Source organism: Drosophila elegans, unplaced genomic scaffold, assembly GCF_018152505.1.
Source record: "Drosophila elegans isolate 14027-0461.03 unplaced genomic scaffold, ASM1815250v1 contig_183, whole genome shotgun sequence".
Taxonomy (NCBI): Eukaryota; Metazoa; Arthropoda; class Insecta; order Diptera; family Drosophilidae; genus Drosophila; species Drosophila elegans.
The window spans coordinates 13,454,812-13,481,787 of NW_024545550.1; the positions used below are offsets into that span (position 1 = coordinate 13,454,812).

General features: G+C 44.1%; 6 protein-coding genes and 1 long non-coding RNA gene across 13 annotated transcripts; 4 read left to right on the top strand and 3 right to left on the bottom strand.

Annotated features, from left to right (window-relative positions):
* Positions 1 to 923: 923 nt before the first annotated feature.
* LOC108141404 (zinc finger HIT domain-containing protein 3) lies at positions 924 to 4,444 on the top strand. Of its 3 annotated transcripts, XR_001774234.2 has the most exons (6): positions 924 to 1,282; positions 1,340 to 1,500; positions 1,564 to 1,776; positions 1,837 to 1,884; positions 1,950 to 3,004; positions 3,081 to 4,444. XR_001774234.2 is itself a non-coding variant. In XM_017264761.2 (3 exons), exons 1-3 carry the CDS (start codon positions 1,215 to 1,217, stop codon positions 1,764 to 1,766), a joined length of 432 nt encoding a protein of 143 aa, XP_017120250.1. In that variant the 5' UTR covers positions 926 to 1,214; the 3' UTR covers positions 1,767 to 1,809. The 3 variants fall into 3 exon arrangements, 1 of the variants encoding a protein (XP_017120250.1); XR_005977018.1 differs by having other exon boundaries at positions 1,837 to 3,004; XM_017264761.2 differs by lacking the exons at positions 1,837 to 1,884; positions 1,950 to 3,004; positions 3,081 to 4,444 and having other exon boundaries at positions 926 to 1,282; positions 1,564 to 1,809.
* LOC108141399 (beta-glucuronidase-like) lies at positions 1,782 to 4,097 on the bottom strand. Its single transcript, XM_017264755.2, has 6 exons — positions 3,048 to 4,097; positions 2,669 to 2,988; positions 2,340 to 2,613; positions 2,144 to 2,282; positions 1,926 to 2,085; positions 1,782 to 1,865 (listed from the first exon to the last, which is right to left on the bottom strand). The coding sequence occupies exons 1-6, from the start codon at positions 4,095 to 4,097 to the stop codon at positions 1,811 to 1,813; spliced, it is 1,998 nt and encodes a 665-aa protein (XP_017120244.2). The 3' UTR covers positions 1,782 to 1,810.
* Positions 4,317 to 8,161, bottom strand: LOC108141401. Of its 2 annotated transcripts, none has more exons than XM_017264758.2 (3): positions 8,022 to 8,161; positions 4,590 to 5,678; positions 4,317 to 4,530 (listed from the first exon to the last, which is right to left on the bottom strand). In XM_017264758.2, the coding sequence occupies exons 1-3, from the start codon at positions 8,040 to 8,042 to the stop codon at positions 4,414 to 4,416; spliced, it is 1,227 nt and encodes a 408-aa protein (XP_017120247.1). In that variant the 5' UTR covers positions 8,043 to 8,161; the 3' UTR covers positions 4,317 to 4,413. The 2 variants fall into 2 exon arrangements, with proteins under 2 accessions (XP_017120247.1, XP_017120248.1); XM_017264759.2 differs by lacking the exon at positions 8,022 to 8,161 and adding an exon at positions 5,778 to 5,895.
* Positions 6,007 to 8,033, top strand: LOC108141402 (cyclin-dependent kinase 5 homolog). Its single transcript, XM_017264760.2, has 4 exons — positions 6,007 to 6,282; positions 6,345 to 6,532; positions 6,639 to 7,003; positions 7,066 to 8,033. The coding sequence occupies exons 1-4, from the start codon at positions 6,115 to 6,117 to the stop codon at positions 7,227 to 7,229; spliced, it is 885 nt and encodes a 294-aa protein (XP_017120249.1). The 5' UTR covers positions 6,007 to 6,114; the 3' UTR covers positions 7,230 to 8,033.
* Positions 8,162 to 8,176: 15 nt separating the features above from the next.
* Positions 8,177 to 11,743, top strand: LOC108141400 (flotillin-1). 2 transcript variants are annotated; one of them, XM_017264756.2, is made up of 8 exons: positions 8,177 to 8,452; positions 8,904 to 8,979; positions 9,047 to 9,401; positions 9,891 to 9,902; positions 10,020 to 10,490; positions 10,559 to 10,702; positions 11,018 to 11,182; positions 11,404 to 11,743. In XM_017264756.2, exons 1-8 carry the CDS (start codon positions 8,401 to 8,403, stop codon positions 11,419 to 11,421), a joined length of 1,293 nt encoding a protein of 430 aa, XP_017120245.1. In that variant the 5' UTR covers positions 8,177 to 8,400; the 3' UTR covers positions 11,422 to 11,743. The 2 variants fall into 2 exon arrangements, with proteins under 2 accessions (XP_017120245.1, XP_017120246.1); XM_017264757.2 differs by lacking the exon at positions 9,891 to 9,902 and having other exon boundaries at positions 8,178 to 8,452.
* Positions 11,744 to 12,361: 618 nt separating this feature from the next.
* LOC108141405 (ubiquitin carboxyl-terminal hydrolase 43) lies at positions 12,362 to 26,713 on the top strand. 3 transcript variants are annotated; one of them, XM_017264763.2, is made up of 7 exons: positions 12,362 to 13,373; positions 20,986 to 21,069; positions 22,340 to 22,570; positions 22,639 to 22,908; positions 22,990 to 24,832; positions 24,896 to 25,662; positions 25,724 to 26,713. In XM_017264763.2, exons 1-7 carry the CDS (start codon positions 12,813 to 12,815, stop codon positions 25,772 to 25,774), a joined length of 3,807 nt encoding a protein of 1,268 aa, XP_017120252.1. In that variant the 5' UTR covers positions 12,362 to 12,812; the 3' UTR covers positions 25,775 to 26,713. The 3 variants fall into 3 exon arrangements, with proteins under 3 accessions (XP_017120252.1, XP_017120255.1, XP_017120254.1); XM_017264766.2 differs by lacking the exon at positions 20,986 to 21,069 and having other exon boundaries at positions 12,362 to 13,361; XM_017264765.2 differs by lacking the exon at positions 20,986 to 21,069 and having other exon boundaries at positions 12,363 to 13,373.
* Positions 14,169 to 16,110, bottom strand: LOC108141406. The gene is made up of 2 exons (XR_001774235.2): positions 15,445 to 16,110; positions 14,169 to 15,380 (listed from the first exon to the last, which is right to left on the bottom strand). It is a non-coding gene; the product is annotated as an uncharacterized LOC108141406 (long non-coding RNA).
* Positions 26,714 to 26,976: the final 263 nt, after the last annotated feature.

A 26,976-nucleotide genomic window follows, 5' to 3' on the forward strand; every position in this document is an offset into this window, starting at 1 on the left:
AAATGTGACTTAAAACCTTTTCTTCTAAGCATCCATTTTCGAAGTGTTGTATCTTTAAAGCCCTGTGGCATAGTTCTCTAAAAAACTGCGTTTAAACTTGATTTTTAATTGTGGGCCGTAATCTGATGTAATCTTAAATTTTGAAAAAAATTGTCTGTGCAGATAAGTGACCAAAAACATAGTCTTAAATCCTCAACTTTTCTTTCAGTGATAGTGGAGGTGTGGCTTAACCCTCTAAAAATCTGCATTTATATTTTGTTTGAAAATTCGAGCTTATATTTTAGAAGTTATGGGATTGCGAAGTCCTTTGCCGCCGCTCTAACGCGCCTCAGCCGCCGTTCTGCCGCTGTTCGGCCGCTGCTTGCTGGTAATCGCTGCAGTAGGGAGACAAAACAAAAGAACTGTAAGCGGGGGGTGGGAGTGCTGCACGCACTTAGCTTCTATTGTTTTTTAAGGGGAACACTTCGTTTGTAGTTTGTTGCCTGAGTAAGGGGTATCTTATAGTCGACTATAGGCGTTAACTCTTGTTTAAAATAGTTTTATAAATTCATATACATTAGCTTAATTTAAAAAGCATAAAATTAATTCAGTAGATTCTATGATAGGCGGGCTTAAATTCTTAATTTTTGATAGGACTTAACCTGTCTATTAGATTTCTATGCTTAAAAAATGTTGCAATATATGCTGCTCTATTTTGCAATACCGTGAACTAAAATTTAATGTTGATAGACGTATAATATTTAAAAGCCACAGTGCAAAGAAGGAACACAAGAACACCGAAGTATGTATACAGCTTTTAGAAAATTTGTATAGAAAATTCTTTAAATTACCGTTACAGACTTAAGTTTTTTTTTGTTTGTTGTTTTAAAAATCTGACAGTTACAAAACAAACATTTTAAACTGTCAGTACAATGAATTTAATATTCCATTCACGAGTGTTATCGTTATAGAAACCGTTTTAAATTACCATGCAGTTGCGCGATTACATACGTATTTTATTATTATTCTGCTTGCGATTTGCCATAAACTTTTTGATTCTCTACCGCCAAAAACAAAACGGCGTACCAGAAGAGCCTCAACGGCTTGGAACTGTCAGGACAGACAAAAGCTAGTTGCAGTAACAATGGCCTGAAACTATAAAGGTAGACAGGAGCTGGTTACTGTGACACCCGCACATCTGTTTTTGTTTGGCACGCTGTTTTGGTTTGGATAAGATGGAAAATTGCATTAATTGCGAGGAAAACACGCGAAAATACAAGTGCAGCAAGTGCTCGGCGCCTTAGTAAGTAGAACAAAGTGTAGTTATAGTTTAATGGGCTTAAACAAACCCCAATTGCAGCTGTTCTGTGGCCTGTTATAAGGCCCACAAGGATTCGCCGCAATGCTTGGCCAATGATTTGGTTAAAGAAAAGGAGAAATCTGCCTTCCACGAGGAACCTACGCTCCATGTTCCCTTCACTACCGACGACACTGTGCCCATGGAGAAGCTGCAGCAATTAGGTGGTTGGGTTACCCCATTAATCCGCCTTTTCTCATTGGTATACCTTTTGTTTTTCTCCACAGAAAACTGCCCTAATCTGCGAAACTTGCTCCACAATCCGCACCTGCGCTCGCTGCTCCAACAGATTGATGTGGCCATCAATGCCCAGACGGCCATGATGGCCGCCATGCAAGAGCCTCTGTTCCTGGAGTTCGCCAATGCCTGTCTGCAGGTCGTGGAACCCATGTCGGATGCGGAGCGCGCTGAATTCGAGTTGTGCTCCTAAAAATCAACCAGTATCTCAATAAAAACAGCCATATATTTTGTAATTTATACATTTGATAACTCCTTTTCAGACTCAGGCTTGACCAGCTGTGCGTTGTTGCTGCAGATGAAAACCAAAGGTTTTTAAATTATTTTAAATAAGTCAGTGCTTATAACTTACCTTTCTCCCACGACGTATTCAAAGAGATCATCTGGCATTTTGGCCCTGTCCAGTTTGTGGGCCAGACCAAAGTAGCGTCGCCTCAGCACATAAGCCATTTCCTTGGGCTGCCTGTTCCTGGTAAAGATGCCCTTTCTATTCCCACCAATCCTGTTGATAGCTAAGGATACAAATGAAACCAATGTATATTATAAACAAGGGAAAAAAGAAATACTAACACTGGGCCGTTTGGAAGTCGGCAAAGTTCCACACAAACTCCCCGATGAACCAGGAGTTTTCACGAAGCTTATCGAAGGCCCGAAAGTGCCTGGAGTACAACTGCCGCTGGAAATCGGGGGAGCCCATGAGCGAAGGCAACTTTTCAAGAAAAACGCAATCAATCAGGGGACACAACAGCGTAAGACCATGCCTTACCGATCGGTAGAACCCTAAGGAATCCGCTCCGTACTCCATTATTATCACCAGCTTGTTGGTCACGTTGCGCCAAAGCAAGGCCTCTTCAATCACAGGAGCGGTGATACTGTCCAGACTGCCAGGAGACGAGTACCAACCATTGTAACGATTGAAGCCCAGAATGTCCAGCAGTCCCGCGAGAGTTGATTGACCGATTTCATCGATTGCCGTGGCAATGGCAGCAGTCAAGGGGCGGTCATCGTGTGCTATTTGCCTGACGTACTGCACCAGATACCTGAGAAAAAACAGACCCTGATTTACTGATTTTTCTCACCAAGATAACAACCCACTTGAAGTATAGGGCAGACTGGTTGCTGAACAAACTGCTGGGTTCATTGGCCACCGACCAGGCGATGACACTGGGATGATTCCTGTCCCTGTGGATCAGCTGCTCCATCACCGACATGTGGTTGTGCAACAGGCGCGGATGAAAGCTGTACAGGTCCACCGCCGAGCACTCATCAATTATCATAATGCCCTGCTCGTCGGCAAACTGCATGGACTCCTCGGAGTACGGATAGTGCGAGGTGCGATAGGCATTCGCTCCTATCCACCTCAGCAGGTTGAAGTCGCGCAGCATCAGCGGATTGTCGTGGCTCCTCCCGCGAATCTGAAGCCAGAAGTCAGTAAGTTTCATGCACTTATGTCGTTAAACTAACGTAAAATAACCTCAGAATCCTCGTGGCGACCAAATCCTCGCAGATATAGGGATCTCCCATTCAGGAGCAGGTTGTTGCTGTCCCAACTAAGACTTCGTATTCCCACGGACAGACGGTAGACATCCAGTCGGACGTCAGCTTGCGACTCCTCCATCGCAGAATCGCCCTCGTAGAGATCTAGTTTGAGCTGGTAAAGGTAGCCTGGCTCCGGATCCATGAGATAAGGCCACCATGCTCGGGCATGGTTAACGTGCAGGCTGCCGCTAAAGGCATGTCTACTTATTTTTTGGGCCACCACTTCACCCCGTTGATTCAGCAGCCGGACATGGATGTAGTAGTTTTTCCGCATTAATTGCTCTTCTTTTCCAGCCACCCAAAGGCGGAAGTTAACGATGCCCACTTGCTTCGAGGAGTACTCCGTGGACACGGAGACATCGCTGATGTAGACGAGCGGCGTGGAGTACAGGAGCACAGTTCTATGGATGCCAGCGTAGTTGAAGAAGTCAAAAGTGTAATCTTGTTGGCTCCGGGAGTTCTCCTTTTCTTGCAGCTCCCCTTGGGGAATCGAAAAGCGATCCAGTCGGTTGTCGCACATCACGGTCAGTCGGTTCTCGGCTCCGAAATTCACAAAGTTCCCCACCTCCGCCTCAAAGGGCAGTCCGCCGGAGCTGTGATTCAGGACGGCCTGTCCGTTGATCCACACCTCGGCGCGGTAGTGGACACTTCCGAATCGCAGCCAGGTCCGAGATCGTCGATCCCAGGAGGCGGGCACAAAGAAGGTTCTCTCGTACCAAACCGGACCAACGTGGTCACGAAGCGATCGACTGACGGTGATGTCATTGTAGGATGCGGGCACCGCCATGGAGATCACACGGCGACCCGACTGGCTGAGACCCTTCTCGAACCACTTCTCCAGGTAGCCCTCCATTGGCCGACTAGAGGAGCTCTTCACCAACCGCCAGATTCCGTCCAGCGATCGCACTTCCCGAGTCTCAGAGTCTTGGGGATACAGCAAGCCTCTTGTGGAATTGGGAAGTAGTATTGTCTCTGAGTCAGCCATAGAGCCCCAAACAGAAGCTAGCAGGAAGGACACACCAATCCCCAGCCACGTTTCCAGATGCATATTTAACGACGGAATGGATCTGGGCAGCTTTCCCATACTCAAAACGTGAAGCCTTCTAGTCACACTTATTTCAATTTCACACCCAATTCGTAGCCTAACTGATTTAATTAAAGGTTACCGTCGCAACGTGAGAAAAGTAATTATCTAAGCAGTCAATTTGTTAAATACAGATTTATTCGACACAAATTCAGATAATACACTAGATAACAATTGAATATTGGCTTTGCCATTTTAAATTTCAGTAGAGTTAAAGTCAGTCAAAATAAATTGAAACTGGATCACAACCATAACTTATTTTTGGATGCTCCGTGCGAAGCTTGAAATACATATGTTCGCCATCTACCTTCCATATTATAGGTGCTGTCGGGAACTAAGAACAAAAAACATTACTACCGAATGTCAAAAATACGTTATACTTTTAAGACTTACAAATTCATCAGGATGACAGACGAGGTTTTCACCCAAATATATGTTGAGTGTTTTGTGACGTTCCTTGGCAATCTCCGTTGCTAAAAATGTGAATTCCTTAAAACCAAACTTGCAGTCACTTAGGCCTAGGATCTCAGTAGTCTTCAGACTATTTATTATTTGCTTAAAACCGAGTTCATCAAAGACAGAATCTTTAAAATAGATTTCTTTGATATTTTCAAAGTTTAACAAGCTTCTGCTTTCTCTATTTACACGGATGAGCCTTCCTACCTTCATTGTCTGTATTTGCACATTAAGGTTGAGAATCTGATCAAGCTCCTCATAGAAGTTAATATCCAGAATTCTGATATTACTCCGTTTTGCACACCTCAGCACTTCCCAGACAAAGGCGCCGTAAATTTGGCCACAAAGAAATAGCTGCTTCAAGTGGGTTAGGTGTTCCAGATTCCTCAGGAACCATACCCTCATTTCCTCACAGTCACACTGCAGCAACTCTACGTTTTTTATCCCCTCCAAGGGCAAATCGATGGATTCAAGCTGACTTGTATCAAAAACTCCCAATTTCAGACTTTTTATGTTTCTGGTTTTTAGAATGTGAATTAGGTTGCTGACTTCGAATTTGCTGCAGTACGACAACGTAAGATTCTCCAGGAACTGGAACTCGACCAAGTGCTTACCAGTGAACCTTCCATGGGGACTGAAAGTTTTCAAGTTGGGAAAACTCCTAATCATTTTTGGTAAATCCGAATCATTCAACGAAAACGAATGCGTTGAGAAGCGGAAATCGTCGAGTTTTGGAAATACATAATTCGTAAGGACATCGAAATTTGACCTTTTCTCCATCTTCAACCGGAGAGCATTGAGTGTTCTTTGGGTGCTTCCCAGGAAGAAACGGAGATCCTTGTCGCTTAAATGCAATTCGATCAGGGAGAGATTCGCAGATTTGTCCCGAGACCGCCAGACATGGGGCATTACTTCCAGGAATCGGAGATGCATGTGCGTCATTTTCAGCTGGGTTGGAAAGTCAAGATGTCCCAAAATTAGAATCAGTATATCGTCTGGCAGACATAGTAGGCCAGGCTTGGGATTCTGTGAAAAATCATGGGAAATGTTTTTGTTTTATTTCCAAAAATTAAACATACATATATAAAAACAACAATATTCCGATTTTGATGCCTTTATGTTTACCATTAGTGAAGCTATGATACTATGATACTTTAAAGGGTCTCCATCACTGAGTTGCAAACTTCTGACTGAAATTGTTTTACCCACTGCAACGGTAAAATTATTTAGTTCACTTATGATCAAAATATGTTTTTGGTATCTAGCAGAGGCACTCTCCGCAGGCAGTGGAGACACGCACCGCAGTTAGCGCAGACATGTCAGAGGTGGAATCACTTCGATATTATGTATCGGTGTTTCCCCACCCCTAGCAGCTAAATCCGCAAAAACAAACTGCGAAAAAAGAATCCTCCAATTCCAGGAGTTTTCCGTTAAAAAACAGCTAAATCCACAAAAAACCAGGATGCAGAAGTACGACAAGATGGAGAAGATCGGCGAGGGCACCTATGGCACGGTGTTCAAGGGCCGCAACCGCGACACCATGGAGATTGTGGCTCTAAAGCGGGTGCGTCTGGACGAGGATGATGAGGGAGTGCCCAGTTCCGCCCTTCGGGAGATCTGCCTGCTGAAGGTGAGTAGGAGGACTATGACCATGACCAGGATGTCCTTGTCTAATCCCGTGCCAACCCGTAGGAGCTGAAGCACAAAAACATTGTGCGCCTCATAGACGTCCTGCATTCGGACAAGAAACTCACCCTGGTGTTCGAGCACTGCGACCAAGACCTCAAAAAGTACTTCGACAGCCTCAACGGAGAGATCGACATGGCCGTGTGCCGAAGCTTCATGCTCCAGCTGCTCCGCGGACTGGCCTTCTGCCACAGGTATTTCACTAAAGTCATCTACTGGTTTTCCCGTTTTGAACAACTTTAATCCTAAAAAAAAATCAAAATCCTTGGCCCAAAATAACTTTGTAAAACCCCATTCCAGCCACAACGTCCTGCATCGCGATTTGAAGCCGCAAAACCTTCTGATCAACAAGAATGGCGAGCTGAAGCTGGCTGACTTTGGTCTGGCTCGAGCATTCGGCATTCCCGTGAAGTGCTACTCCGCAGAAGTAGTAACTCTGTGGTACAGACCTCCCGATGTCCTCTTTGGAGCCAAGCTATACACCACCAGTATCGACATGTGGTCGGCCGGATGCATCTTGGCGGAGCTGGCGGACGCTGGACGACCGCTGTTCCCCGGCTCCGATGTGCTCGACCAGCTGATGAAGATCTTTCGAGTGCTGGGCACGCCCAACGAGGACTCCTGGCCAGGGGTCTCCCACCTCTCCGACTACGTTGCGCTTCCATGTAAGAATTCGACAGCCATCATCTCTGTGCTGGTACTAAATTAACCCCCAATTAATTAACAGCCTTTCCGGCCATCACCTCGTGGAGTCAACTGGTACCCCGGCTGAACTCTAAGGGTCGCGACCTGCTGCAAAAGCTGCTCGTCTGCCGGCCAAATCAGAGGATCAGCGCTGAGGCCGCCATGCAGCATCCTTACTTCACGGACAGCAGCTCTTTGGGTCACTGATATGGAGTCGAATGGGTTGGGGTTGGAATAGGTCTTAGCCACTACTCGAGCGACTGTTTTCACGTACTTTGATTAGACTTAAGCCAAAACCCTAACCTTGTTTAGCTATGAATGTGTAGATCTTCGAAGTATATCTATGCACTAGAATATCGGTAATAGACTAGGATAAACTGTCCTTTATAACGTGTTTATTGCATTTTGTTTGTATGCAAGGTTTTAAGTTAGCAAAGCAAAAACAAAAGTGAATTTTAATTAAAGACAATCCTTAACAATGTGACACTTTATATTGCCATTGAGCTGCCAAATTAATCGTTAACGTTTTTTACGGGTTTATTTTGCCTAAAGTTCTGATTTAAAGTTCGTTGTGCTTTTCTTCTGTTTTTGTTAAGTAAATAAAGTGATATAACTAAAATCACACTTTTATACTTATTTCTTGAGCGAAAAGAAATTACTCAAAAATAATTATATTTTGTCGATTTAACAATTTAGCTTTCAGTCGTCCAACTTTTTTGCAGCGTTTAAATAATACTCAAAATATAATCATTAAGTTGTTTAATATTTTTTTTTTTTCAGTCAAACTATTAATTATTATTTACGGTACCTGCAATAAGATCGTTAAATTGAGTTATTTTTAATTTTGAACAACTAGCCAAGATTGTTGGTTTCAAACGTCGGATTAAAATGCAGAGATATGAAATGTTAAACAACTTTTTAAAACTGAAGCATTGAATAACTTAAGACCCAGAAATTTAAATGTATCCTAGCTTTGTAGATCAATAAAAAGGAACTTACCGGAGCACGACATCCCAACATTCTGATATTTTTCAAGAGGTCTGGCCGGACCACCGGAACGCAATAGGGGTTAAATTCGTTCTGCGCAGTCTCACTAAACAGGGTTAAAGAATTTGGATTCAAGAGATTGAGAGAACTTATTTATTGTGCTACAATTTTTCTCCGAATCGGTCGTGTTTTTTTACGTTGCGTTTGGTGTGCCGCGGGAGTTGTTTATATATATTTTGATACAAGTATTAATAAACAATTAAGGGGCGATCCACAGGTCGCTAAAACGCGATTTAAGCGATTAAAATTAAGCGAGAACTTCGCGAGTAAAACAATCACAAACAGCTCTTATCAACCACCGGTTGGGAAATATAGAAAAAACATTTTAAAAATGACCTGGGGATTTGTTACCTGCGGGCCAAACGAGGCCTTGGTAGTTTCCGGTAATTTTAATAATTAATTCATTAATTTAAGAATTGGATCAACGAAAATGAAATTTAATGAAATGACTGACGTCATCATCAGTGCTGCCCACTTTTGATCAGAAAAAAAGCTGTTTTTGACGGGACAAAAAAAGGCTAACAAATTTTTAAATAAAATTTTTAAATAAAATAAAAAAAACCAAAGAAGCGAACATTTTTTAAAAGATCCAGAATTCCCGCTTCACGCAATTTACAAAATTTTCCCGCAGCTGGACTTCGAAAACAACCAGATTTGACGGGAATAAAGCGGAATGGGCTCTGCTCACTATCGATTTATTGGGCGAAGAAATGAAAGGGGGAGAAGAAGCAGTCCGAAGCCATGCGCGCGCACTTGAACGGCGTTGCGATGCTGTAACTGAAATTCAAATGCCGCAATGTTTTGTAAACAAAGTGTTTTTTCGCTTTTCCACAGGATGTTGTTACATGAAGCCGCTTTTGGTGCCGGGTGGAAGGGCCTTCGTGTGGCCCACGATCCAGCAGGTGCAGCGGTGGGTATAATAATAATAATATTTAAACTTAGTTTCCCGATGTTTAATTTTGCATTATATCCCCCAGAATTTCGTTGAACACCATGACCCTCCAGGTAGAGAGTCCCTGTGTGTACACTAGCCAAGGAGTTCCGATCTCCGTGACGGGAATCGCCCAAGTGAAGGTCCAGGGACAGAACGAGGACATGTTGCTTACTGCCTGTGAGCAGTTCTTGGGAAAAACGGAGGCGGAGATCAACCATATTGCCCTGGTCACCCTGGAGGGACATCAGCGGGCCATTATGGGATCGATGACCGTGGAGGAGATCTACAAGGACCGCAAGAAGTTCAGCAAGCAGGTGTTCGAAGTGGCCTCCAGCGATCTGGCCAACATGGGAATAACTGTCGTCTCCTACACCATCAAGGATTTGCGCGATGAGGAGGTGTGTAGTTCATTCCAACGGATAATGCTCATAACCCCTGCAAAACTAACCCAATCATCAGCAGTGATGGGAATTGAATTGATATGATCTTTTTCCCACAACGATTTGACTTAAGTTAAACAATTTAACTCCTTTTCATCTTAAATAAGAAATCGATTTTTAAAGAGAGATTTTCAGAGTTATGTGTTTTGGACAATGCTTAAGCTGAGCCAACAAAAAAATCAGTCATCATACTTTGTAGGAAATGCAAAAATATATATAAATGTTATTTTGTTTTCAATTTGTTTGAACATTCTAAACTTGCCAAAGAGACAAGTGAATGCTAAGAAAATTGTTAATATAGACTTTATCTTTCTTTTATCCTAGCTAAGCATTGTAAAACAGAATTCCCATCACTGTGTACCGGCTTCAAGTCCTTTTCTCCCTAATAACCTCTTGTATATATGTGTATATATATATTTCTTGCATGTCCACATGGATCCATTTTAGGGCGACTCAAAGGTGCGTATGACCGCTCATCCGCCTGCGTGTGGAACCAATGGACTACGTGGAATCCACTTTCTGCTCCCTTAGAGACAAACGGGATACTGACTCCCCAATTTCGGTTTTCTTTTTCAGGGCTATCTGCGGTCGTTAGGTATGGCCCGTACGGCGGAGGTGAAGCGAGATGCCCGAATTGGAGAGGCTGAGGCCCGGGCTGAGGCTCACATCAAGGAGGCCATTGCTGAGGAGCAGCGCATGGCTGCCAGGTTCCTCAACGACACCGATATCGCTAAGGCTCAGCGCGACTTTGAGCTGAAGAAGGCCGCCTACGACGTGGAGGTACAGACCAAAAAGGCCGAAGCCGAGATGGCCTACGAGCTCCAGGCAGCCAAGACCAAGCAGCGCATCAAGGAGGAGCAGATGCAGGTCAAGGTGATCGAGCGCACCCAGGAGATTGCCGTGCAGGAGCAGGAGATCATGCGTCGCGAGCGGGAGCTGGAGGCCACCATTCGTCGTCCAGCTGAGGCCGAAAAGTTCCGCATGGAGAAGTTGGCCGAAGCCAACAAGCAGCGTGTGGTGATGGAGGCCGAGGCAGAGGCTGAATCGGTAAGAGACGATCTAAATTGGTGGAACAAAATAAACAAAAACTTACAGCTATCCTTCGTTTGTTACAGATCAAAATCCGTGGTGAAGCCGAAGCTTTTGCAATTGCTGCCAAGGCCAAGGCAGAGGCCGAGCAGATGGCCCAAAAGGCAGAAGCCTATCGCGAGTACCGCGAGGCTGCCATGGTGGAGATGCTTCTGGACACGTTGCCAAAGGTAAGTTCGATGACAAGTAATTATAATCTCTTTAGTGTATTGTATACTGTCATTTTGTGCCATATATCCATATCCATACTGCAGTTTACATTTAAAGTCTTTGTAACTTTTGTTTGCCACAAATGTTTGATTTTAATTAATGAAGAACGTATTAAACTAGTTCAGATTTATATTAATATTCACTAAAGAGAAATTCAATTTGTAATATTATACCAATTCTAATCAGATAAAAACAATGTAAAGAAATTTGGATTTGGTGAACTAGTGTTTTATGAAAGTATTGTTTGTTAAATCAATTTTTTTCATATACCACAGGTGGCCGCCGAGGTGGCTGCCCCGTTGTCGCAGGCCAAGAAGATCACGATGGTGTCCAGCGGAAATGGCGATATCGGTGCCGCCAAGCTGACCGGCGAGGTCCTGTCGATCGTCAACAAAGTGCCAGAGCTGGTCAAGAACATAACCGGTGTGGACATTGCTCGGGTACGTTCCAATTCTGAATTTATCTAACTTCGAAGCTCGTCGCGAAGAAGGAAGACAACGATCCTAACGAAACCCAAACCAAAACAAATGGCAATCAAAAGACTTGGTAGACAAGAGGACGCGAAATTATTTGGCTTCCTTTGTTTGATTTGAGCTTTGATTTGCGATCTTGATTCCCTGAGTTCGATTCACTTTACGTTTCCTTTTTTTCTTCATTTCAGTCTGTGCATGCTGGCTAAAAAAGATCCCAAAAGAAAACCAATTCAAAACACACAATTACTCTTCAAAAAAAGTTTATAAAAATGAACAAAAAAAAACCAAATATGCAATCTTGAACGATCGAATACTTCAAAAACTGAAATCGAACGCATTTAAACTTTGTTTATGAAATTAACGGCATATTTAATATATTTACGAATCTTTGTGCTAACCCGACAAATTTTGCAACATGTTTTACACACACACTCAGAGAGAGGAGCAGAGATATTTTGTATTCAATGTATATGTATTTATATAAGTGTATTGCACAAAGCGTGGAATAAATATTCTTCCTTGAATCAACAGATGTGGTTTTAATTTGAATTGGCCGCCCTTAGTATAGGTTCTTTTACCGGTTAGAAAAAAAAAAATAAAATCGTAGAATATAGCGATCGAATGTATTTAAAATCTAAGTTTACGGAAGTATTCAGTTGAAGAAAAAATTGAGGATAGTACCTTCGCAGGAAGTGATTGGATATTTTAATGGGTCCTTTTTTCAACTTTTGTATCAGGTGACAAAAGGCGCAGGCATGTTTTCTACTATTAGGACTTTAATGATGTGAAAGCAGCTTAAGCATTATATAATGAAGAAAAACACGTTTTAAAACTTTTAAGTAAATACTAGTTATAATAAAAATGTGAGTAAAAACGTATTTTCTGACATTTAACATAAATATTTTCATAAACTGTTGTTCTTTTGACTTGGAGTTCGGCGGTTTGGGGGCTAATGCTGCCACATGTTTCAAAACCACTCCTCAGAGCTGCCAACCTTTCCAATAGCCGAGTTACCCCACAGCAGGGCTGCCAGCCTTGTACACATCGACGCTCTGACGTTGCCACCACTGCCAAATGTCGGCACCCGATAACATCGTTGTTACTCTACCTCAAGTATTTTCAAAAATCCGAAAATGGGCACACTTTATTAGTTATTTTGGATCATCCGAAAACGGGCACATTCTTGTTTCGGTTAATAATACTATCGCCCCATCGCGGCCCCAAAATAAAAAACGGTTCGAACGTGCGACCATCGACCAAATTGGCTGCAGCCAACGCCGCCGAAAAGTGAAAGTATTTGCATACGAATAGCGACCAAATAGTCGCGGAGTGGGTCAGCAAGCAAGAAGAAGCAGCGGCGCAGAAAGAGGCAGACACAAAAAAAAGGCGAAGCGAAGCGAAAATTAGAAAAAACTGTGCACTAACAGGCCCGCAAAAATCACTGCTAAAAGGTCAATTCACGTGTTAGTTAGTTTAATTAAGTAGTACAGTACGTCCTACGTCCGTGCAATTCATACGTTAAGTACATATTTATGTGACCGAAATCGAAATCGGTGTGTTCAGTGTGCCAGAACGAGATAGCAAGACCGAGACCAAGATGGGCACAACAAAGGAGAGAAGAGAGCAGAGCGAGGGCGAGGGCGACGCCGCCACCACCCACTCAACAGCAACAACAACAACAACAGTAGCGGGGGATATTACTACGACAGCTACAACAGCAACCACGACGAATGCCGCCAAAAAGATTCGCCGCGCCTTCTCCATGCCACGCAATCCCTTTCGTTGGTCGCGTAAATTTAAAACGGCAGCAGTTTCCTCGTCGGGAGCGGAAAACGGAAGCGGCAAGGAAAACGGTGTAGGAGGACGGGGCGGCGGAGAGGGAGAGCGGCGTGGCAGCCACTCGGCCATCTCGTCCTGCGTGGGCGGTGGGCGGGGCAGGAGCGGCAGTATTGTGTCGCTTAGCAGCTACGAAGCTCACATTTCAACCAACAACAACATGGCCAACAACAATTACAACACCACCGCCAGCAATGGAAACACCAACAACAGTAGTACCAACACCAACAACAACAAACGGACACGTGCTCTTCGCCGTTCGTCCTTCAGGAAGTTTCTCAACAGGATCGCCCAACATCTGAGCTCAACGGTAAATGTCGTGGTAAGCTATACAAATCCTTTAGGAATACATATATAGTAATACATTATTATACATAGTAAAGCTAGCCAAATATTTCAAAACGTACTTTTCTACGTTATGTGCTAGCTAGTCTAAAAAGTAACTAATAGAACAGAAAATTTTATTTTCTAAAAAATTACTAGTGAATCACAATATATGGGTAATTTTTAAATATTTCATCATCTTTGAATTCTAATAATTGCCGTAAAAGTCGACACATAATAACGCTATTAACAATTGAGTAATTTATTGTATTTTACTTTATGCATGTAACAAAAAACTCGGGAATTGGGTTTATATGTTATTTCTGTATCTTGTTAGGAATGAAATTATCCCTTTATCGTAGACAGTTCAGTTTAATAAAATTATTTAAAATAGTAAAATGATGTGTTATACTTATCAACCTCCAATCCTGATTCACGATGCCTTTTAAATAGAAAAGTATTGAAACTAACATAGCACAGTGAATCGATAATAAACTAAAGGTGTTAACTATATAAATTTTTCGCACCTAACAACTTCAGTAAAGGAGACGCATATAACTTATCACTTTATTATTTCTATGTATAAATTAAAATGTTCAAAATATATAAAGATTCTTCTTTGGAAAATTATTAGTCCATGATGTGTACTCTAACGAAGTGTGTTTAAGATTAGCAAAGGCAATAGTCATTGTGTCTAAATTACTTGCAAATAATATTATATGAATTGTAGCACTGAAATGTGTCATTTACAATTGTTTATTTGTGATTAAAGTGTGCGCATAAACGTAGGGTAAACAGTTCTAGTATACCTTTCTTTATTTTCTTTGTTTAGAGTGCAGTTTCTACGCTCTTCTCTGTATGGTTAGTATTCCCCATATTCTCTATAATGTATCCCCATATTCCGTACTCTGTGCTCCGTTATGCCCCTTATCAGGGAGCCGTATATTCATGAAAGGCATCGTTTAGTGCGTTATCGGCGGCTTTGTTTTGCTCATGTCTTGGGCTGCTCTTTGCTCTTTGTCTCTGCTGTTCGTCCGACACATGGCATGGGCATCTGCATCTACATCTGAGTTTGTCTCCGATTTGGCACTATGTCTATATATTGGCAATATAATGGAGTACATCGAATGGGCACGAATCGCCCTTTGCCACGTTTCCGTTTTCGCTTTCCCAGCGCTATTTGTTTTGCTCCCCGTGTTGCTGAGTCATATTTTGCGTGACCGATGATAAGGGTGACGTTTCAACGAATAACGTATATATCAGTCCGAAAAGCGGCTTATTGGGACTTTGGCTGGCCCTCCTTCAGGGAGTTTCGGTATGGTAATCTATATGGTAGCCCCCGTCTTTGTTCACACATTCCATTCTGCGCCCCGGATAAAAAGCCTTTGTTTACACAACTATAAATACATCGGTATTCCGCTTTTTTGAAGTGTATCTCAAATGTTCTATACGCTCTTCAGCGGCAATTTACGATTACCATACGCGAGGACGGCGGCGCATGGAAATTAATTTTATTTTTAAACAATTGCTGTCTCATTATTATCATAATTTTTGTTGTGCTTTCGGGTGAATGGGCGGTCGGGGGAGGGGACTGTAACTAGGTGTAGGTAGGCGCCTTTTGTTTCGCAGACAGCAATTGTTCAAACAATTTTTGTGTAAATGTTGCCAACATTTGTTGCTCCGCGCGCGCTATTATAAACAAACAGGCAAACAAACACACAGAGAACCCGAAAAACAAGAGTTTTTCAGGTCGTGCGCTGCTGGAGCGAGACAGCAGTTAATGATGGACTGGGGGGAGCCGGGGGTCGGGAACTCTGGGCAACTTGGGGGAACGGGGGAACCCAACTCCCGACAAGGAGGCGCAAGTCGACAAATGTGTGCCACGCTTTTGTCAGAGAAGACAGCACAACAAAGTGGGGAAAGCGACAACTGAGGAGCCGAAGACAAGTGCAGGGCGCAATGACACACCCCGGTAGTCTCCAGCCGTTCCCATTCCCACTCCTCTCTAGAAAGCAATAGCAACAGCAACTCGTGTCTTCTGGAATTTAATTTGATCTAATAATACTTACATTGGGCGCACAGTGTGTGCGTATCAATTTATAAACAGTAGAACTTCAGTGTCTGGAACTTTCTGCCACTTTATGATTTACTCAAGTAAAATACTATTTAATTCCGACTGCAAAAATGTCAAGATGAAAACTTTTTCATTAGCTACTATTTTACTTTTTATACTCTCAACCGATTTCCAGAAACATATTTGAGTGCCAAAGAAATCTCTTAAGAACTTGTCTTTGGTTTTAGAAATCATTTCGTTTTAAAGATTTGATTTTGTTGTTATTTTTTTTCTTAACTTTAAAGTACTACTATAAATTTTTAGTTTAGTTGAGTGTTGAGAATCACTGAGGTAAATCTTATTTTTTAAATTTTTTATTAAAATATATTACAAATTTCTTTGTAAAATATGTAATCTCTTTGATAGAGCTAAGAAATTGCAATATGTATTCATAATGATCGATTAATAGAGGTTTTACTGTGGCTCTATAACTTTGTTTGCTATACAAGTTTGATTAATTGTAGAGGGCAAGACCTTACGAACGTAGTGCAGCTGACCTTTTAGCGGTTTGAATTCCAGAACGATAACCGCATACGAAAACAGACTTAAATTCATTCAAAGCAAGGCGGCAATGAGTAGTAAAGTGGGGGAGTTTGGGTAGGGGGTTTTTAAGGGGGTGGTGGGGGTGCAAGTGAGGGTGGAGCACGTAAAGCTCAATGAAAACTACAGTATCTATAGTTTCTGTTGTTGCTATTACAGCCATAGCCGTTTGTGATAGGAAAAAGACTGTGAAAACGGGGAAGCTGCACTTACGAGTATTGGAAAGCTCAACTGATTTGCCTGCTCCAAGCTTTAACTGTACCGTTATTGGTGTACACTGTACAGACTTTTGCCAGTTGCAGGTACATTTAGTAGCCCATAGTCTTACTTTTGTCTTTTGGCACCTTTCACCAACAAAGGCCACATAAAAGCCGAAACATTCGTTGAGCTGACCAACAAGTACTTATTACCGCTGTTGTTTGTTTGTAAGTATTTTCTTAATGACATTATGTGGCAATTGACCATTGTTGAGTGTAGTTGTTGCGCGATTACCTCATTGTAAACAATTGCCTTGATTTATGAATCATGCCGCTGGCACTTTTGCATCTCGTTTTGCGCATTTCGCATTGATTTTATTCAGAAGCTGAGTTTTAATAGATGCAGAAAAATAAAATCAAAAAAACAGTGCAAAAGCGGAAAAGCAAAATGAAACGAAATCGCAATGCTGCGAGAACTGCAAGAAAACTAAGAAAAACGGCAGCCAACAACACACCAGCAATAATTTGGCTTATTAAAGATTGCATGCCAAAAATTGCAAATGCCAATGGGTGAAGAAGGAGGGGAGGGTTTTGGGGAGACAGGGCGGTGGCATAAAAGGCAGAAGTGACACTCTGGGTGACGATCTAAACAACAACAAGTCCGCCAAAAACAACACGTGAGGTAGGGCGCACATGCTAACAAATACACAAGGGAAAATATTAACATTGTCACTAATTTAGGTTTTTTAATATACAAAATAAATATATTAATTGCTTATTTTTAAATCAGCAAATCATACAATTTGTTTTTACATTACTTGTTTTTCCTAATTGGGAGAGACCACGTTTTACCAGGACTATCGACTTTATCCATTTAATCTGGAAAAGTGTAAAACGGTTTAATCTTGAAAGAACAAAACTTGTGTAGATATACACAAACAATCTTAACTCTAAGAAGTTATACAAAAACTCAGAAATACTATTTTAAAGTAATAAGTTCTAAAAATAGTAATGCAAATCTGATAACAGGTGAATTTTTCTCCCTGTGCCTGCAACAGTTTTGTCTACTTCCGTAAGCTTTAGCTGTAGCCACCTACAAAACCGTGTCTCATGTTGTTGTTGTTGTTGTTGTTGTTGTTGTTGTTGCACTTGTTGATGGCAAGATTAGTACGTAACGCGAGTGCCTACATTACCAGCCGCCGTCTCTGTTTGTCCGCTACTATTTGCTGATTTTCTATGATATTTCAAGTGCACGAACAGAGGGGGGAGGGAAAATACCCCCCATATATGGCAGGAGAGATGGTTCAGGGGGGAAGGGGGGCCTTTCGCGTATTTCTACTCTTTGTTTTTCGTATTTCCGCCCAGTGGCTCACACGTAACTTTTGCTGTTGTACAACTGTGCGAATTATTGTCTATAGTTGTTTGTGTTCGTAGTGCGATTCCTAGTGCTACAGTTGTTGTTGCTTTCGCTGGGGTTGCCTCGCACGTTTTCCCGTCTCTCTCTTCCCCTTTCTCCCTCTCTCTCTCTCTCTCTCCCTCTCTCGAATTCTGAGTGAATTCGCTTTCAAGGTAAAATCAATTGAGATCAAACTAATTGAAAAAATGTTTTCTGAATTTTTAGCCTTTGCATTTATTTTCGTACTTCCATGGCCCGGCACGTTTATTTTCATAAACAATCATTTTAAAATAACATTACTATATTTTTATTCTTTTCAAGGAGCTTTAGTTTCCCCAGTATACTCATTGCATTGCAAAGGAATGAAGAATTATGTTTTCAGCGCTTAGGCTGTCTAATTGGCCGTTACTCTTTTCTGTTTATTTAGTTCCCAGACGGCAACGAGAAATTATCCACGTCATTCGGAGTTAATTACGCACAGCTCAGGTGACCCCAGCAATGATATATGACTATAAAGTCCCATAAAGAGCCCAAACACTGGGGCCTCCCCTTCCGTAATACGACGTTATGTACTACACTATACATATGCGACAGCAGGTCCGTCGAGTGAGAAGTGCAAATTTATCGCTGGTCGTCTGCTGTCAAGCGATTTGCCCTTGCCCGAAAAAGCTACGCTTGGGCCAGGCAAAAATAGTCGGTACAAACCGAATGCCAGATATCAGTTAAGTTGATAGAAGTCATAGGGGCTGTCCCGTAACAGTAGACAGTGCCGATCACAAGTGTAATGGGAAATGGGTCTAAATGCAGCAGATAAATCATGTCGAATAAGCAATAATAAATGTTTAATTATGGACTAAATTCTGAGTTCAGTGGTTCCTTTAACTGATTCATCGAAACACTTAAGTTTATGAAATGCCTCAGCTACGTATATGATTTAATCACTAAACGATCATGACACCAAGTTGAACAAATGTCATTAAATAATGTCAGTTGTGAAGTAGCTATCACCCCAAGAGCCTTGTGCACTCGCTCGTTGTGATATTAATATTTAATATTTAGTTTAGCTTCTCTAGTGGCTCTTTTTTTAGAAACAATCAACTCTTTGGGGTTTTACTTTATTAATGTTTTCATTTGGAGTACCCCTGCTCTAGTGACTACTACTATTTATATCGCGCACTGTATATGTAGATATGGGACCCCTGAGCACTCGTATCTGATAAGCGACGTATATGCAAGGTGGCCTGATTAGAGCCCCTTTGTAGGCGCAACCTTGACAGAGCTTCGCGTTCTCCTCCACGTAATCGAAATGGGCGTGGTGCTAAAAACTGGCATAATATACGGGATCTTATTAATTAACTGGGTGGTAAAAGAGGGATTAGGTCTGGCATAGACAGTAGAACAATAAATGCTATTTTAAAACCTCTATCTGACAAACCCGAAATCACAGCCGGGAAATGTTTCACTTCACCATAATGATTATGGTGACATTATACATTAGCTATACATTATCGCCACGTCACGTGATCGCTGGCGGGCCGAACTCATCGTTTATAGCAATCCAAAACTCGGAATAGCCGAGAATCGAATGCGATTTCGCGATTAGCCGATTGACGGATGGATGGTGATAAAGGGGGAAGACATATAGTAGAATGGGGGCAGCAACTGGGCTCTAATAATAGTCTGCTCGAGCGTTCCATTAATAAAATGCCGTCCAACCGGTAGGAGAACTCGGCTCGGCGGCGGAACTACGATCGCTCTCGATCTCGCCGAGATTCCGCTCTCTGGGGTCCAGCCCAGCCCAGCCCAAAAGCCAATTTCATTCATGCTCTGGCCAAGATCTCGTAGGTAATAACAACCTCGTGGCAAAAGCAGCAGCAGCCACATCAACAGCAATTATCTTCAATTATTTACAATTATTTAATAAAAACGCAAACGTAACTGCATAGCCAACAGATATATATCTGCATCTGGAGCGGCTTGTTGTTGGGCTTACGTAAAGACAAGACAAATACTCGAGTGCAGTGCCATATTTATAAGTTATTTGGCTATGCCCCTCTCGTTTCGCTCCCCATTCCCCTTGTCTGTCTTATCACAAGAGCTGTGGCCGCATAAACACACATTCGCTCCGGCGGAATGGAATTTTTGCTGCCTGAAACGGCAAAAAAAACCAGAAAAAACGAACTAAAAAAGCAGCAAGAATTCGAGACGCGGGCATAATAATTCGATACATCAAGTTAAACGGAATACGCAAATGTAAACAAAGCCATGGGCTGATGGACTGAGGAGGAACTCGAGGCGGACGACACTTGATATATAAAGAATAACATTTGGGGCCACTTGGCCACTCGACGGCAAACAAAACGGGAGAAATTTGCTTAAATTTATAAATAATAATGACGATGATGATAAAATTGCCGGCGCAAATTGAGACAAGTGGCCAGTGGCCAGTGGCTACTTTTATTCTATGCCTCCGCGTTTTTCTGGCTCAATTAACCCGCCAGCCAGGCAGTAGAAATGTAAAAATGGAAGTCGGGCGAATGCGGCGTATGCGCAACGTCTCGAAGTCTGCTGCTCTGCATCTCCAGCTGTGTGAGAAATGGCAACCGCGATTAGGTCAGCGGACTTAAGAACACACACGGGAATGGCATAAATATATATACATATATATATATAAATATGTATAGAAGAGAATTGGACCTGAGTTTGGGGCAGAAATTCCACTCAATTTATCCATTCAGATGGCCCTTTCTCAACCGTGGAACTGTGGACTCGGCTTACATACAGCCGGCCATTTTAATTGGGTTTGTCTAATGAGCTGAGCTGAGCTTAAATTCGGAACCCTTTCAGCTTAACGCGGCTCCACTAATTATTAAGATAATCCGCTTAGTGGAGGGGAATCCGCCGGGTGCTTCAGTCTTTAAGCGAAAAGCCCTGGGATTGGCAACTCTTAAAGTCGGCCCCGGTTCGTGCCCTTTGCAGGGCATCTTTCTTTTGTCCGGGGAGGCACTCGAGCAGCCACTTGGCCGCCGTTCAATGTGGTTACTCCCCCGCCCTAGGAAATTTCGAGAACACAATACAAATGGCATTTGTTCGATGCAGTCAACGTCAGTTCAATGTCAATTTGCCAACAACAGCAACAATTATTCACAGATGGTGGGGAAGGGGAAAGGAAAGGGGGGTGGCCAATGGTGTCAGTAAGCTTAAACGAATGAGACAACGAAATCCCGGCTAATGTCTTGTGTCTTGGGAACTTTCCTGCTTTCCTGCTGCGTGATGTGGCGGAATATCTGTGCTAACTGTCAACCAATCTCTAACCAATCTCCCCTGCTTCTCCTGCTTCTCCTGGAAATGCCGCATCTTTAAGTCGGAGGAGCACCACTCGCCTGCGAGTCGCATCGCCTTCATTGAAATCGTGCCATTCTACACCGGATGCTGGCGCAGAAAAGAGGTACCAATCTAATCAGTGGGTTATAGTATAGCCTGCTCGAAATGTCATGATCACCACCAGCCCTACACCAACGCCCATCCCACACAGAGATTTATTTCCTTTTGGCCAATCTGCCATTGGCCGCCGATTTCTTTGCCACTTTAAGTTTTGCGTGGGTTTTGCTTTCTGGAAACGGGTTTTTTATTCGATTTGCGCTTCTTTGGGTCGCTGTTTTTTGTTGTCTCTATTGAATCCATTATCCGCTGGCTTTTTGTTTCATATTTTTGTACAACACACTCGAATGATGACGTTACCAGTCTTACTCATCTTTTGTCCGGCTGTCTGCTTTCGTCAGCGGCAGCTCTTGCATTTCCCCGGGAAATCGGGAAACAAACCCACTTAGCATTGACCCCGCAACAGCCGAGTGACCTCCAAGTGCGGCTGCCAATTTCATAATCCACAAAATTTCATTGCTGAACGCAGCAAAAGCCTTTTAAAGGCACTCGGCCACATCGAAAATGCCACTGCCAAAGAGCCTCAACATCAGCCACAATTCATTCCATTGGTTTTTCAGAGCTTGTTTATTATATAGTAAATTCATATTCGGCCCATTTGAGAGGTGTTGCTTCAGTTGCACAAAAAGAAAAGATTTGCTACAAGCGATCACTTAGTTAAAGGTTAGTTGAGGCTAGTTATTGTTCGGTTTGGTTTTGCACCGCAAAGATTTCCCCCGCGCTCTTCGCTTTTTTTTGCTTTGTGAAAAGTTTTTTCAGTTCTACAAATTATCCAGACACACCTCCGCACATCCCATTAAAGCAATTTCGATTTCTTAGGTGATTAACACCGAAATTTTCCAGACGATTGCGCCCAAACACAAACACACACACCCTCCTTAGTTTACCCATCTCCTTAGATCGCATTAAACATGTACTCCTAATTGGTTCATTACATATCATATTTGCATATTAGTAGAGCGAATTCGCGGAAGCCTTTGACTTGCCAAGTGATGATTTAGTTTTATTGAAGAGTATTTACTTATTCGTTTGTGGCTGACAGGCCTTTCTTTTTTCGCCTTGTTTTCTAAATATTTCTTCATTTATCGCAAATTGATGTTGGCGCGCAGCACTAAACAATTTTTAATTGGCAACGAAATTGAAACCCAATCGCCAATTGGCCCCTGGTCCACTCCACTGCACTCCAGTGTGATCTGGAAACGGGTTTTCATTCAGTTGACCAGCCTGCAATTTGTACTCCCCAGCGACTAACACACCGCATTTTCCTCTCTCTCCAGGCGAACAAACATGCTCAGCCATCGGGAGTGGCATCCTCAGCGAGCTCGGGAGGAGGACCAGGCGGTGCGGAGCGAGTGCCGCCCATCGGAGGCTATCAGTGGCCGGCGGACCAGACTCCGGGCGTAATGGGACTGAAGAACCACGGCAACACGTGCTTCATGAACGCGGTGCTGCAGTGCCTCAGCCACACGGACATCCTGGCCGAGTACTTTGTGCTGGATCAGTACAAGGTAAATATAGAGTATACTTTCATTATAGGGTACTCTAATCCTGCAATCCTAATCCTACCTTACCACAGGCTGACCTCAAGCGGCGCAACAAGATCAACTCGAGGAAGTTCGGCACCAAGGGTGAGCTCACCGAGCAGCTGGCCAACGTGCTGAAGGCGCTGTGGACCTGCAAGAACGAGAGCGACCACAGCACCAGTTTCAAGGCAGTGGTGGATCGATATGGAACGCAGTTCCGCAGCTCCACGCAGCACGACGCCCAGGAGTTCCTCTTCTGGCTGCTGGACAAGGTGCACGAGGACCTGAACACGGCCAGCAAGCGGCGCTACAAGAGCCTCAAGGTGGGGGCAATCTCAAGTTGGCGGCTACCCCGTCCAGGGACGACGCGACTAACTCTTTCTCCTCATTGTTCACCCGCGCAGAACTCGTATGGCCGCTCGGACGAGGTGATCGCCGCCGAAACGCTGGCCAACCACATCCGGTGCAACAACAGCTTCGTCCAGGCCGTGTTCCAGGCCCAGTTCCGATCCTCGCTCACCTGCCCGCGCTGCGAGAAGCAGTCCAACACCTTCGACCCCTTCCACTGCATCTCGGTGCAGCTGCCGCAGCTCACCCAGCAGACGATCTTCGTCACGGTGGTCTACATGAAGCAGATGCCCCGCCAGGTTCGGATGGGACTGCGTGTGCCTGCCGGATCCCCGATAGTGGCTCTCCGAGAGCAGCTGCAGACGGACACGGGCATCGAGGGATCGCGCATGGTGCTGGTGGACTTGAACAGCGAGGGTTTTTCGCGGGTCTTCTACGATACACAGCCGGTGGAGACACTGGCCAGCATTGAGACCATCTACTGCATTGAGGTGCCGGAGGCGACGACGCCTGTTCCCAAGGCTGGTGCCCCGCCAGAGGCGGGGGATAAGTCCACTCCTGCGGCAGGTGCCTCTGCTCCCGCTACTGCTCCTGCAGCAGCTCAATCGCAGGCCGACCTGCTGCTCCTGGTGGCCAACGTGTACCGAGCGAAGGATGGCAAGGACATCACCCGCTTTGGAGCGCCCTTCAGCATGAAGGCACCACGCGATTGCTCCTACCAGGATCTGCAGAAAAGGATGCTGCGCGAAATGGCGCCACTGCTCAAGCCAGAGGTCTTCTCCTATGCCACGCCGCTATCTGAGATGTTTCGTATACGGCTGCAAGACCCCTCCGCCGACCCGGACACGTATTTGGAGCAGGTGGCGCACCCTCTGCTCACCGAGATGATCGACATGGCGCTTTCCGTGCTGTCCTCCGAGGCTGGACCACAGCACATCAAGCTGCTGCTGGAGTGGAGTTCCCCCGAGGAGCACTTCCTGAACAAGCAGCAGGATTCGGGGGAGGAAGTCGTTGTGGAGCACGAGAGCGTGGCGCGGCTAAGTGCCAGCAAGCCCAACGACACCGCCTCCCTCACGCTGGAGCAGTGTCTGGAGCACTACACCAAGGCGGAGACTCTGAGTGCCGAGGACGCCTGGCGCTGTCCACACTGCCAGCAGTACCTGCCCGTGGTGAAGACGCTGGGCCTGTGGTCTCTGCCCGACATCCTGGTGGTGCACTTCAAGCGCTTCCGCCAGCACCAGTCAAAGGGACCGCAGGCTGCCAAGCTGACCACCATGGTCAAGTTTCCGCTCACCGCCTTCGACATGTCGCCGCACCTGGCACGCGGCGTCCACGAGAGCGCCAGCAGCTCGCTGGGAATGGGCACGGGAATGGGGCTCGGACTGGGCCTGGGTTCAAATCCCTGGAAGCGGGTCCGTTCCGGCGACTCGCGCTCCTCCACGCTCAATTCGCGCTGCGATCCAAAGGACACGCGATACGATCTGTACGCCGTGTGCTACCACCAGGGTGACACCCTGGAAACCGGTCACTATACGGCGGCCTGCAAGAACCCGTACGACCGGCAGTGGTACAAGTTTGATGACCAGCGCGTGAGCAAGGTGCCCGAGGACGACATCGAGCAGGACATCATCAACAACGAGGCCTACATGCTATTCTACCAGCGACGCAGTGTGGACGCCGGCGAGTGCTCGGGATCCAGTTCGAATTCCGGCGATCACTGGGTATCGCGCATTGCCCCGGCGCCCTCGTCCTCCGCCTCCTCGACTTGTGGAAAAGATAAGGAGCCGGTTAAGTTGGAGGGCTCCAGTGAGTCCACCGAAACTCCGGCGGCCGCAGTGGCAGAGAAGGCTCAATCGAAGCCAGTTGACATACCCAAAATTTGCCAGGAGAGGGCGGAGGGTAAGTCAATCTTAGTCAATATTGAAGAACATATTTTAAACTCATTCATTTCACCATTTTCAGTTAACGAAGAACCCACGGCTGGTGCTCAGGAGAAGCCATCAGCAACACACGAGCTCAACATTGAAGAACTGGCGTTTGCCGATGCCGATGTGGATACCAGTGTAAGTGAGAATAGCAAGACACAGGCAGCTCTAGCAGCCGAAGATGAACCCGAGCAGAGGGTTGCAGAGGAAGCCACGCCCATATTTGCCATGGATGAAGATTGCTCCGACCTTGTGGAGGAGAAAAACGAGAATCCTGCTAACAAAGAAGCTGACATCTCCGAAGCCCCTCTAGCTACCGAACCAACCAACGCCGAAGCCAAGGTCAAGACCAACGGGGATGTGAGTTCTTCACCCAGCTCTTCATCCTCGGAGAGCTCGCTCTCGTCACGCTCCTCGCCGAGATCACTGAGTACCTCAGTGACGGCGGCCTCCACTTTGCAGAGCAAGTTCAACGGCCACATGAACGCCGCCCAGCTCTCCTCCAGCTTGCAACTATCCAGGCAGGTGCTACACAACCACAACTGGCATGGATCCAGGAGCAGCGTGTCGGTGGTGGAGAATGCCACCCATCATCACCAACATCAGCAGGCGGCGGCCAGTCTAAGCTTGCGGCACTCCTTCTCCACCAGCTCCAACTACACGGAGACTCTGTCATCACTGCTGCGGAAGTCGGCCAACACTTGCAGCAAGGACACGCTGCTGTTCATCGACCAGCAGAGTCACCATCACACAGCGGGACTGATCGAAGATGATGATGATTCATATATGGGCCGGTCCCTATGGGTACGTTAAGATAAAAAATCTAAAAGAACTCGAATTAATTTCAAGCAATCATATCTTACAGATATCCCCCGTGACGCCACACAAACTCATTACAGTTTCGCCCAAGAATTAAATGCGATATTATGATCCGTACGGACCATAGACACAAACAGAAATGGAAACCGAAACCGAAAATGAAAACGAAACCGAAACAAGAACATACACAAACGCACTATAGCCATAAGCCTAAAGTTTACTTTATATGATATTTCTAAACCGGAGCTACCGAGCGATAAGCGAAAAGCATAATGAAGATGTTATACAACTCTGTTTACTTTAAGATATGTACTCATATATACGATAGTTGCAATATTGCATTAAGTTTGAAAAGTTGGATGAAACTTGAATAGGGTCCGTAAGCCTAATTAAGTTTATTTATTCGCTGGCAATTCAAAGCCAATGGCGAGCATTAATTTTCTTTGTATTTTACCGAATTGACATTGATTTGTTTCTAATAACCTAACGACTACCAATATTTATTTAGCCAAACATTGAAGTACAATTTGATTTTATTTAGTTTCCCATTTCATCCGTATACCTTCTTCTTGTATAGTTCTCTATCGATTTCTGACGTAACGATGAAGTGCTTGGCATGCCTATATTTAGTTATTTTTTTAAATGAAACCAAGTTTCAAACTACAATCTATGCGTATAGTTATAGATCTAAGGACATGTATTCTCTTTAATTAAGATTACCTTTATTTCTATATCAATCTATTTGCTTGTCACTTTTCCACACCCATATACAATTCTGGCACAACTGCATGATTCTTTCGATTTGATGTCGGGGCTAAGTTTTGTGGGGCTTTCACAATGCGGATCTATATACAAACATATATATTACTTTATGAATAATGTATTCTACATGTAGAAGAAAGCATTACACCAAAACATTATATGATAACAAATGTTTAAGGACTCTACCACATTGTTTTTTGGAGAGAAAGAACTTTATTACGGTGTAAAATGTTCATTGTATTCATAAATAAACGTGAAGTTGTTGGATATGAAATACGATTTTGAAGCAAAATAATAAACTATAAAAATGTCTTGGCTGTCGGCCGTTATGAAAAATTAGGTAGATCCTATGGCCCAAAATTATACATTACCCGGGTTCCCTTATTTTAGCATAAAATCAAAATATGCAATATGCTGTATAAAACAGTAATTTATTTAGAATTAGACCTCAATTTCCCAAATTTCAACATAATTTAAAAAAAAAATTTGTTTTTGACAAAAAGCCCGATCGTTGTCCAAAAAACAAGGAGTATTTTG